Raw genomic sequence first — 13,009 nt, forward strand, 5'->3', positions numbered from 1 at the left:
GTGTGTGTGTGTGTGTTTGGCTCTGAGTTCAGCTCAGATGCAAAAGCTCTCTCTCTCCTCTGAATTTGACCTAATTGCGGACTCGATCAACCGACTCCAGAGTTTGTTAGGTCGCTCTCGACGTAACGTCCATGCAGCGCTCATTAAAGAACAAAACAAGTCCACAACACACACACACACACACACTGACAAACGCACACACTCATTAAGATCAGCTGCTCTTGTTTATTGGATGCAAACACAGGATTAGTTAGAAATTCTGCCCTTATTTTCTGAAATGATTTTCTTGATTATTGCTGCTTCCTTATTTTCAGGTCAGATTCAGACAGCAGTCTCCGTTTCTGATGATATTTAATCAAATCTCAGAGTTCTGCTTGACTTGCTGAGCAGCTTTTGTCCTGTAGTCCAGCATCAATAAATGAAACCATATTAGGTTTTAATAGAAGGCAAATATGTAGAAACAAAATCCTGTTTTTTACCTAAAACGTTGCTAAAATACAGCGTCTACACCCACCTGTAGGAAAAGCTTTTATTAAAAAAACTTCAGACATTTCGGGTGGAGAACGCTACAGTTTGCTGAGGAACTCAAAGAAAATAGCCTCACGTTTTGGACGAGGAGCCCAAAAACGTCAAGCATGAATGCGTAAGATTTGCAGATGGAAGACGGAAACGCTCATACGTGCACACTAACAGACTTTTCATTAGAACGGGCGTGTATGTGAACTGTGACTGTCAGAGTCTGACGTGGTGGTGGGAGTGTGGTGGTGGGGGACTGCTCTGTTTTTTCAAATGAAAAAATGTTCAAACGCAATGCATTGTGGTCTATATTAACTAATCTAGTGAGCATCAATGCGCCAAGTTCTGCGGCGTTCGCCTTCTGAAGGCTGCTTGTCGCCGTCTGCTCGCTCTGCCTCAGAATACTGAGGTGAGCCGTGCTCCAGGATGTGGATGAGAGTGTAATTTCTGAATAAATCCCTGCGTCTTTGTGCGGCGCTCCTCAGAGGCAGAATCAATAAAGAAGTTACAGTCTTTTCTCTGTTGTCTGACATCATAAACACACATTTCTGAAGCTCCTTCACCTCCACGATCTCTCCATTAATCAATGAGACCCGAGCCGGTCGCTGCTTTTTCTGACTCTCCAGAGAAGCGTGAATCATTGACACGCAGCGGGGGGGGGCTACACGCTCAGAATAACATTAGACGCTGAAGTGGGGGGCGTTGGAGTTAAAAGGGCCGGGCTGGGGTTGGCATGGCGACCTGTGCGAGGCAGGCCTCCGCATTCTTCTTGTTTTGACTCTGAAGTCTTCCGTCAATCTTCCTCACACAAGCTTGAAGTGGAGAGAAGCGGCCGGAACAATGGGAGGAGTCAGCTGAAGCCCCGCCCCAGATTAGACGGAAACAGAGCCTCCTGGATCTCAGATGGAAGAAGGTGGACAAAGTCTTCATCAGCTAAAATGCTGGCGGTGTAGAGAAGGCTGTCTAAAAGGTCATGACCTTTCAGCTGAACAGTCCGGATCCTCAGCCCATCGTACCCGCGGTAGAAAGAGCCAGAGGACATTTGGTCTTCTCCATCCTCAGGAAGGAGCCGTGAACGGCGCAGGAGCTTTTCTAAAGAGACGGTGCGAACGTGACTCTCTTCTGGGTGCTATATCTCAGATAATGGCTTCATTTGTTCTGCCTCGACACCAACTGATAATGAAATGGACCCTAAATCATGTCTGTCTCTCTTTCGCTTGAGAGGGAAGTTAAATAAGTCGGAGTGAGAGCAGATGAAGGGGAGGTGCTTGGGCCAAAACAGAAAAAGTGAGCGAGAGCTGAACGCCTAAGAGAGGAATCAACTTAGAAAAATGGGACGGCGCTGATTGGGAGAGAAGATAAAAGATCTGGGCCTTGGCAGCAGAAGCGAGGCATCTTCCTGAGATCTCCTGGTCCTCAGCTCTCATCCTCCAAAATGGTTATTTGGAGGTGATTGTTCTCCTCCTCCTCAGTCTGAGACGCTCCCTTCGCTCTTCCTCCTCGGTAGCTGCAGCAGCAGGACTTCTGCTAACAGACACCAGGCTGGATGGTGGAGATGTTGGGGGTTAACCTGGCTAAATGGAGCGCGGTCTGCCGCCACTCCCTCAGGAAGAACAAAACTGTGAAAGGACGCAGTGGTCAAATGGCGGCAGGCTCTGATGCACAGAGCGGGGGCCGAGCCACGCCGCTGCTCTGCTAATCGTCAGGGTGTGGCCTTTATGCAGACGGCGCTCTGTTCCTGAAGAGGAGCTGCTGTTACAGTCCCACTGCTGAAGATGCTTTGTCCGCGCTGTCGTTCTGCCCCAGAAGAACATTTCACTGCAGAAGTCATCCCTGCCAGTCATGGAAGTGTGGACGTGGAAGCTCAGGTTCCTGCTCGGTTTGTTCTTCATCCAAGCTTCTGCCACCAAAAACCTTCAACCTTCAGAAAAATCAATCTACCCAGAGTTCCTTGCAGATCTCTAGGGTTCAAGTTTTTCGTGGGGGTCAGTTTTTCCAGGATCCTTTAGGATCATCGTTCATTTGTTGCATTTCTCACACGTTTAGGAAATGAATCAGATCAAACATTCCGTTTTCTGTTTCTGTTCCTGCAAACATCAGAGGATTCTCCATCATCCTCCATCATCAACAGCAGCTTGTGTTGGAGTTTGTCTGTGAGGCGGGGACTTTCCTTCCTCACAATATGTGTAATGATGCCATTTCAGTCCAGAGGACTTTCATTTCTCCATCATCTCTGGTGTTTGTGTGATTGGAGAGCCTCTCCACCAAGGTCAGCTGCAGAGATCAGAGGCAGCGGAGGAGCTCTTTGTGCCTCTGAAGGACTTTCTGCTCACAGAAGTCTTTATCTGTCCATGCTTTTATTAGCTTTCAGCTCAGAGAAACCTTTTTGGTGAAATAGTTTTAGTTGAAGCAACACAAACATCTCTGAAGAACAGATCCTCCTTCTCTGACCCAGAGGAACATTTAGCCGTTTTGTCCTCCAGAAGTTTCTTTCTGACGAGTGTGAAAGCACGCCGCTGCCATCCTGAACCCACATGGTCCAGGAAAACATCCGCTTTGAATATCGGCTGTGTTTGAGAGGAAGTTTCATCAACTTCCATTGCTATGAAAATCTATCACATCTGGCCTCTTATTTCACAGCATTTCTCTGAAACATCAGAAGAATTTGTTTCTTTGCGTCTGATTGGGGCTTTGTCCTTCCTCCGAACAAAAGGCTGAGCGCTTCAGTGGAGGTTTGAATGCAGGTCCTGAAAGGCTTTCACCTTCTGTGAGCACGGAGTGACTGAGGCCTTTTGTACCCTTCCAGTCCCACCCAGCCGCGCTCTTTATTCACACTCTGCTTCACTTTATCTGCAGGAAACACAAAGGTTGCTGTTTTTCACCGCAGAAGCTGGAGAGCGGCTCGATAAGAATGCAGAGAGTGGACAAACATTCGTGTAATTAAATTAGCTTCACTTGGATCAGTGAACGATGCTGTACATGAAAAAAGGAAGCGGGTTTGATTTGATTCCACATGAATGTGAGAGCCTGTTAAAGCAAATAAAACACCGTGTTCTCCTCAGGAGAAACCAGCATGTTTGCTCTGCCGTTCCTTCCGTGTTGAGACAAAACCAGAAACGTTTGTTTAAGTAAAATTACAATGAACTGATGTTTTTAGAAAAAAAAAGATGTTAATGTGCAAAGTTTTAGAACTATAATTCAGGGAAAACTTTACATTTTCTTCCTGATTTTTAAAATCTTTTTGGTGACTTTGTTGTTTTGATCTATCATGTCATTAAAAGATGAAAGCATCTTCTGTGCATTAAGGACAGGCAGCCTGAGACAACACCCCCTCCCAACCTGACCGTCTGTGGAAGTTGTCGTCTTTGCAGAACTGACCCAGTTCGGACACATTAACACTCTTTCCGTGACGAGCAATAGAGGTCAAAAACCCTCCTGCTGCAGAACCCGCATGCTCTTGAGCCTGAGCACCGGAGTAGCTCCTTATGAAAAACACAATTCCCACCATTACACTCCCACCGCCATGCCTGACACTATACCTTAAAGTTAGTTTGTGGTCTCACACCTTTACCAAAGGTCAATATTTGTCCAAAACCTTTGAAGATGATCCAGATGTTTTAGTCAAATACGAGTCTTATTCTCTCATAAAACCAGATCAGACAGAATAAAAGAAATTATGATTCACATCTCCTCGGGTTATCTTAGGTAAAAAATCATGTTGGTTTGATAATTATGAAAAAATGCTTTTTTATATCCGTGCAACTTAATTCCTGGTTTGATCTAAAGTCAAAGTCATTAACTTGTTATCAAGCGGAAGCTGACAGAATCAGCTGGTTATCTGCAAAACGAAACCATCTTCCCAAAGAAGACACAGATTTTCTTTAGATAATGAGATAAAAATCCTCCTTCAGAGGAGATTTAAAAGGTTTCCTTAAGCATATTTCTGAGCTGAAACTAAACCCTGAAAATGTTGGACTAATTTATCTGGTCAGGAAAAGCAGAAAAGTATTTTATGAAGCCTTAGTTTTATAGAAAGTGTTGAGGGGTTAGTTAGGATTATTTAACAAGCTGAGGAGTTGTTACGTAAGAACCTGTCAGTCCTCTGCATGCCGAGCAGCTTTAATGATGAAGAGAAACTGCAGGGATGGATGGGAGGAGCTGAGGATTACATCCGGTGGGCCACAAGCTCTCTGCTCTGCTCCATTCTGATGCTCCGTTTGCAAATACAGAAACATTTCCAACAGATCAGAAGCTCTATTGAATTCACAAACAGCAGGTCAAAAAGCTTTTTTAAACGTGTTTTGGCATTAACTCCAAAAACAATAATATTGCAAAGGAAAAATAGATCACAGCTGAAATATTTTGCATCTATGGTTGTTTAAAAAGTACTGCATTTATGGAATGTTATACCTACAGCAGCAGGATTGGATACCTCAAAAGGAAAAAAAAAACATCAATATTTCTATGAATTTTACAACCATTTACATGAAAAAAATTGTATTTTGGCTTATTCATCTTTTGTTACATTATGAGAAAGTACCTGAGTGACACATTTTCGTATATTCTGTCACGGCGCTTTTATTGCTTGTAAAATTAAATGTTTTTACCTTTTTCTTAGTTTACTAATTATTGTCCTATACATTTTGTGGACACGCTGTGTTATTTATTTTCAAACTTGTTCACATTGACATTCCATACGTCTGGCAGATAACTAAAGCAACTTACCACACCAAAGATTTGTTCATCCATTGATTTTTCACAATTTTTAGACAGGAAGTGTCTCTGTTGTCACAGCATGTTTGTTTGGTAATTTGATGACTACAAAAAGATTTTCTGATTTGTCTGTGACAAACAGTCTGTTTTAAATAGTTTATTAACGTAATTGATACCTGTAACAAAAAAAAAGAAGAAGAAGAGGAGAAGTAACAGGAAACACTAAATACAGTCAAAAAACTACTGGGGCTAAAAGTGCAAAAGAAAAAGAAAACAAACACAAAGACACCATGTGTGTTCTCTGGAGTTGGACTCACAATTCCCACATGAGAAAAAGCTGAAGGTGCAGCTGCTGAAGGCTGTCACAGAAAGCTGATGAGTCTGTTTGGCCTGAGCCAGTCGATTCAAACATTACAGCGTTTTTGACGCCCAAATGTGACACACATGTTGTTTTGAGCACACTAGAACGCCGTTTTGTACGTGTGGTTCTACACAATAAAGCACAGCTTTTTGCACACATCTTGGGACAACACAAGACAGCGTAAATTACGTGTTATTTTAAAATGAGCGATAAAAGCAGCTCTTTAATAGCCAAACCACCGTTCTTTACACCGCTTTTCCTGTTTAGGATCCTTTTCGCTTGCCATACAATGGAGCATAAATTACGCCTTCTTAGTTTGGAGTCTTTGTCTCAAGACATGTAAGTTTAGTCGGAAACTACGTTTTAGTATTTAGTTTGAGGTGTGATGGGTGGAACATGAAATGACGTGTATTGGCCTCTCATTTGTTTGTAAGTCTGCCTCACCAGCTACAACCCTCATCGCTCTAAACATCCTCCAGGTCCTCCATGCGTTGTCATCAGACACACAGACACCATCAGGAAAGCATCTGGTGGTAGCTCCTCCCACATGTGGCTGGAGCGTCAAGCTTATGAACACGCTTTTGGACAGGCGTCGAGCTATGGCAAGCAGAAAGTATCATAAATCAGCAAGAAAGGTGGTGTAAAGAACGGCATTTTGGCCATCAAAAACAATGTTTTATGCCCAAGCAGCAAATTGGCCAGGCATTGAAGGAGAGGTGGGTAATGCCGGCCCCCCCATAGACTCAACAACTCCTCTCCTTGTTTTTCTACCACCTCCTTCTCTTTTCCATTTCCACTCTAAATAACTAACTTGGACAATGCCTGTTGGTTTTTAGTTTGTAAAGATGGACAGCACTCTGGTTTCAGCTGTAGTTGTTTTCAAGGGCTTTATAAATAAAGTTGGTGTGGTAACCAGAACAGTCAGAGATGCTGCACCTGTCTCTGAACGGGGAAATGCATTGTGGGAACATTACTGTGGACATTACCATTACCATCAGGTCTTTAAAGCAGTCATGGCGTGAGCTCACATTGATCAGGACAAGAACGTCAGAAGGACGATGGAATGTGTCGTGACGTCTCTTTAATGCTCTTTTGATGGAAACATTCCTGTTCTTTATGCAAACCTTGAACAGAGGAGCAGAATGAGCTTTTTCCAGACGCCGTCATGAAAGAAAATTCTTTCATGGCTTACAAGGTTATGCTTACACCTGCTTCATCTTGTCTTCTAACAAGCGCGGGATAAAAGAGAAGTCCTAAAGTTTAACATTTTTAAACAGATTTGGACTCCTGAAACTGAAAATGAGCAGCAGTGTGTCCACAGGCCTCATCGTTGCATTTTCTGATGCTTCAAAGACTTTGGTTCAGAAAAGCTCCAGCTTCCTTAAAAACACAGAAGGTTTTCAATAAAGATGTTTCAGACTAACAGAAAAGACGGACGTTGTTCTGCAGTGTTTGGACACTGAGTCATCAGTTTGGGGGGAAACGGTTCTGGAGAGCTTTGAGTTCCATAGTTTTACAAACATGACTCCACATTTGAACTTTGTCTGCCGCGTTGTGTAACCTGGCCTGATTTCAGCTCTGTAGGTGACCCACTTCCCGTATCAATGGCATCTGGATGAGGAGGGGTGGGAGGGAGGTGCTCAGGATTCTAACAAATGTGCCCGGCGGGGGGGTAACCTCCGGAGCAGGTAGCGTGGAGGAGGCGCTAAACGAGGACGACGTCCAACTGCGCTTCATTATGAACAGATGCCGGCGCATTGGGAGTGGAGGCGGGGGAAGTCATGAAAAGAACCGAGGAGGGAGGGATTGGAGTGTGTGCAAAAAAAAAAAAAAAAAGAAAAGGAAAGATTAGGAATGAAGACGAGAAGAAAGAGAGAATGAAGATAGACGGCGAAAGGTAGAGAAGAAAAACACCAGCAGAGGATTACATGGGGACGGTAATCCCTGAAAACAGAAGAACCTGAGGCCATGCTGGTGTGTCAGCGCTGTGCGCACACACACACACACACACACAAACACACACACACACACACACACACACACACACACACACACACACACTAATGCAGGATCATGACACATCTCAGCCAACAGCAACACAAAAGCAGCTCGGCAAGTGTTTGTGCGCAGCCTCAGGTCTGTTGTGCAGCAGCTGGATTCATCATTTAAAGGTCACCGACGTTCAGCAAATTCTCCGTATTACATAAACAAATTCATTAAATGCAGCAACAAGACGAAGATGAAGGCAGACTCCAACGCCCGACTGTGGCTGCTCCCCAGCCAACCGCACCACAAACCTGAAACCATACGGGAAAATCTGCCGATGAGACCAGCAGTGTTCACGGCGTGGATCACTTCACTTTGTTGATCACACAAAGTGTGGGAAGCAGAAGATAAACTCAGAAACTCCGTCAGTGAAAGTCCAGAGGAGCGTTTGGACGTGAGGCTTCGTTCAACCACAGACAGCCGCTCTGATGCAAAAAGATAAAAACCTCAACGGGACATGGATCCATGACCAAACCTGACTCCTGTTTCATTAACATTTGAATTGGATCAGTCGTGTGTCACTGAGCCGTGATTGGCTGTCTGCGGATCTATGAAGGGACAACAAGAACGATGCCAGAAAAGAATCTGACTCTGGTGGTAGAAAAGTGCTAACTGATCAGGTTTTAGCCTAAAATTCACCAGCAGACCCCCGAAGAGGAAAGAGCTGTCCTCACATGAGATGTGTGGCTCCTGGACCCTCACTGAAAACGGCTCCTTTGTTGGATTTTTCTCACGTTTGTGTGTTTTTTTACCTGACAGTCAGGTACAGATTGAGTTAGGGATGCGCTGGACCACATCTCAACCAGATTTTCTGATTAGTTACAATTTTGTTGAAATTCAAATAAATTGTCAACTGATGCAATGAAGTCCAAATGAAGACATCCAGTCTCAAGATTCAGTCTCAGCTTTAGAGGCTTCAAATGGTTCAACTGCTTCAGATGTTAACATAGTGTCTTTTGAGGGACGTTTACCCTTTTGAATTACCTCGTTTCTGTCTCCAATTAATGCAAATTTTCTTTCAATTTCACAAGGTTTTATCGCACATCTCCGAACATCTAGAGGTAGATTGTTTGGGGACGGTTGTAGAACACACACATTTTCATTTCAATGTCGTTAATTTACTCTGATTTAAACAATGAGTGCACTTCCTGACAGCTTTACAACTAAAATAACTATCTGAGTTGCTTTTTCTAAAAACCTGAATTTGAATAGCAGTGTCATATCAAATATTATTACCAGTAAAAATGAGCTTTAGAAGAGGTTTAAAAACTGATTTTAGCCCCATGTTTAAGAACTGTTTAGCACCATTTTGACCATTTTGTGTTTTTCTATCACGTCTTTAATGAAAAAAGTCTTTTCAAAGTTGTGTTCTCTTTATCTGGTCATTTTTTATTTCACATTTTCCAATTAAATTTGACATCGCCCGTGCTTTCTTTATCTGTGGCCAAGTGGGTTCATGCACAGTTCAATGATTTTGTATGTGTTGACTTCATTTTTTTGCGTTATTGTGGCTCTACTGGCCTCTGCTGCATTTTTTTGATTAGCACTTTTGAAAAAAACATTCTTTTTCTTCAGTCAAGTCTAAATCAATCCTCCTTTTTTGACATTTTTTTCCTCATTGATGAGACATTTTGCATGGAATGTGTTCTGCGTTGCGTTACTTGAGGTGTAAGACGTTCGTATCTATCCTCTTGTAGGTGGAGCGTCGTCAAGCACCCAGCCGGAGAGGGCGTCCGGACAAAAAAGACTGCCTTAAGACAAAACTAAAGACACAAAGAGCATCTTAAGCTTCCTTTTTTCCCCCTACTCTTTACTGAGAAACCCATTAAGCCCTTGAGCTTTTTTTTTTCTCTGCTGCAGTTTTTTTGACTTTTTTTCCCTCTTTGGTCATACGATGTTTTTTGTTTTTTTGTCACATCGTGGACAGTCACATCTTGAAAACATGTTTTTTATCCAGAATGTCCTGAACTGAGAGGCATGTATCATCTTTGAGCTTCTGGGGCCTCCCCCCCCCCCCCCCCCATCACGCCGTTTTTAGGCTGCACCGCTTTTCTTGTAGATGGAACTGAAGCCCGAATGGACTGGTCCTGACTGCAGTGGATCTCAGCCTTTCATCAGTTTTTGATGCCCTTCTTCTTTTCTTTTCTTTTTTTTTGCAGTCCCCCCTCGCTTTGTGGAATCCGCGGTTTCCACTCTTAGAAAACAACTTTTTCCCGTTTTTCGGGTCGCCCTGGTGCCTGTAGATTAACAGTCAGGGTTCGGAGGACAGGGTGAAGGGCAGATAATCAACGGACACGCCTTCTCTCACGGGCCAGTAAGAACTCTTCCTGCTCCTGTTGCCACCACTGCCACTCGCAAATGAGCACTGTGTGGGAGGCGGATCAGTTTTTATGTGATCTCTGTCAAACTTGAGCAGAGTAGGACAGCGTTGGTGTAAAAACCAGACAGTACAAAGGAACTCTGTGATTCTTGGCAGCATAGTTTAACAAGCAGTTTACCACAAACAAAACATGTGAATCAAAAAGACAGCCTTGTTTACTCCTTTTCGGGGCGTTCTGATGCGGTTTTAGCTCCTGGATGATCATTAGAGAAAAGCCATCAAGACAAACAGCGCTAGGGCAACAAATTTTAAGTAAAGAACAATCAGAAGAAGGCGGCCGGTCCTTCCCGATGGTCATGAAGGAAAAGTTTGGTGTGAAGCGTGAATGAAGAACACAAAGCATTCACATCTTTAATCTGCCAAACAGCTTCAGACTCTGAGAAAACTTCCTTATTGACTTTCTTGGATTCATTTGGTGCCAAAGTAGGAATTTTGATGATAAAATATTGAAACATTTTTCTTCAAATCTTTTATTTTAAAAGAAGGTCCGAACAAGCTTCAGACAAATTGTATTGATTTTCAAACAAATTGCTACGTACAGAAACCCACAGATATGAGTGCTTCTACAAAGTCATGTATGTGAAATATGAAGCTGGTGGAAGGATGTATGTACGCTCGTCTTTTCTGCTGCTACTCCACCTATAGAAACCAAAATTCGCTCCTCATTTCAACCCAGCCTTTCCGTCTTCACTTACCTTTCAACAGCTCCAAGTAAATAGTTTGTTTTTTATACAATTGAAGGTTTAACCTCCAGTTTTTCCAGTCATTCAGGCAGTTCAAATCCTTCCTGACATGTGCGAATGAAACCACTTAAGACTGAACCTCGGAGCCTCCGCCGGCTCTCTGCTCGTGTATCTTCTGGTAAATACATTTGTGTAGGACTCAGCTAGTCGGCGTGTGGCAGAGCTTAGTAACAGACAATAACCAGTGATCAGAACATGGACTACTTGTAAGTGCATCAGTGTGTTTATTCCAAATTATAGCAGTATGTTTATGAGATATAAAGCTGTAAAATGAGTTTGAGTATTTGTAGTAATCGCTGGTTTTCAGTAGGAATCAGACAGAGCAGCTTGGTGTCCTGCTGCTGTACCTGTGAATGTACTTTGTATCCAGAAGTTTTTATTACAATAAACAAGTGTTGATATCACACTCAAGCGCTGCAGGGTTTCTTCTTTTCTCCTTTTTTATGCTCTGGATCTTTTTTTTTACAAAACGTTTCTACTGTCATTTGCAAAGTTTACATGAAATCCTTGACTCAGATAACCGATAATGTTTCAGGAAAAGCTAGAAGAGAGAAATAGTGAAACCCGTTTTAATCTCTAGCATCACCACAGAGTGGAGAGTCCAAAGCTGCTCACAGATTCTACCTCAAAATACAAAAACACTGAAGAAAGCCTTTCAGTTGTTTCCTCCTCAACAAGTTTGATTTACTCTTTAACCAATGAATTCATGGCGTTTCCATGAGAAACTCCAGCTGCACTCCTCACTGCTTCCCATGTAAAAACCTCGTTAGCTCAGCCGTGTGCCGTATATCAAGTAAAGGCCAAACATTGAAATGACCAATGAAAGCTTTGATTATCTACATCCTGAAGGTAAAAACAAAACAATTTAAGGTCAAGACAGGAACAAAACTACGGGAAAAAACGGCTAACGACAACCCCCCCCACTTGCACCCCTCACAGTTAAGACGATGTCTCAGCAGGGTTCCCCCCTCAGATGAGTACACTTTGGGTTGAATCTGGTGCCAAAAGGGTGTTTTTTTCAAAATTGGTTACTTCAAAAGTGTAAAAAAAAGAACCATACCTTTTTCCCAAACATGTAAGTGTGGTGAAGCAGCGTGACAGGGTGAAGGAGCCTCTGATGTTTTTGTGTTTCCTCTTTCTGACAGTCTGCAGCGCGGCGTCTCCGTCTTCACACACGCTGAATTGAACACACATTTCCCCACTCATCGCCATGACAACGGTCTTTTTTCAGAGCGCCTGTGAACGTCACTCTGGTCCATGGGGTTCGTTAGATTACTACACAGTAGTCCCATATGCATCTGTGCCGGTACCACCGGGTTTTGGACCCACCCCTCCTCAGTTGTTGTAGATGCCGTTCAGACGTTTCTCCATCTTCACAGATGCGATGGCGGCTGCTCTGCGGACGTCTACTCAGTGCTGGACGTCCTCTGCTTGGTTTTACTGCAGTTTTGGTTCAGTCTGTGAAGCATTTTAACAAACGTGTCACATGACCAGAAATCACAACAACCTGAGGTACCGTCAAAGAGGAAGTCGGACAGTTTTGGATGTTTGAACTTTACCTTCATCTTCATCATTCTGACATCATCATTAAACCGTTTAAAATCTGGTCAGGAGGAACATTTCTGGAATGTGAGGGAACCCTTCTTCTTACCTGTTTCCTCTAACCTGCTGATGTTTAACCAGCTGTGTTTGGTAAAGAGCTGAAAGCCTTGCAGGTCATATTAACCTGCGCGGTCACTCCTTTCATGGAGAACGGCTGGCATTTTGTGTTGATTTTCTGTCGACTGTGCTGACAGGAGACAAAAGCTGTCCAACACAAAACCATCTCTGGTTCACCAGCTCCTGCTCTGTTCCGTCTCTAAACACTGGAAGGACAACAAGCCACCCATGACAGTGGGATCAGTTGATTGACTAGTCAGCAGGAAAGGGCTTGCCAAAACCTCAGAGCTTTCACCTGAGCCGTCAAACGTTCAACGTTGATCCAACGGGAAAAGCATCTGGCCCCCCTGACACCGGTGGCTCGGCTGCTGCTCGGTATTGGGACAGATGAGGGCAAAGGTCATGAATCAGGCTCCAGTTCGTGAGATTCCCATAATGGAGACGATGTTTTAAACACCTTATATTCTGGAATAAAGAACTCCTGATGTTGTTAGCGGGGCTTTTATTGTGAATGATGAGCAGAGAGCCAGGGCCTCCTGGTATTTGTAAGAATGTGTCCATACTTTCTACTGCTGTCATATTTTGATTAAA

At 43.5% G+C, this 13,009-nt stretch overlaps 1 protein-coding gene across 6 annotated transcripts in view; it reads left to right on the plus strand.

Moving 5' to 3' along the window:
• Positions 1-13,009, plus strand: part of LOC101174755 (protocadherin-1) — a 158,207-nt gene that overhangs the window by 102,451 nt on the left and 42,747 nt on the right. For 2 of the 6 annotated variants that reach the window (XM_011480597.4, XM_078954443.1), the window contains exon 5: positions 9,334-11,165. The exons of the other annotated variants lie outside the window; for them this stretch is intronic. In XM_011480597.4, coding sequence (XP_011478899.1) covers positions 9,334-9,392 — 59 coding nt within the window. In that variant the 3' untranslated portion in view covers positions 9,393-11,165. Of the gene's footprint in view, positions 1-9,333; positions 11,166-13,009 lie in introns of those variants that run through there. 6 annotated transcript variants of the gene reach the window in all.

Source organism: Oryzias latipes, chromosome 10, assembly GCF_053564925.1.
Source record: "Oryzias latipes strain Hd-rR chromosome 10, Olatipes_Hd-rR_3.1".
NCBI lineage: Eukaryota > Metazoa > Chordata > Actinopteri > Beloniformes > Adrianichthyidae > Oryzias > Oryzias latipes.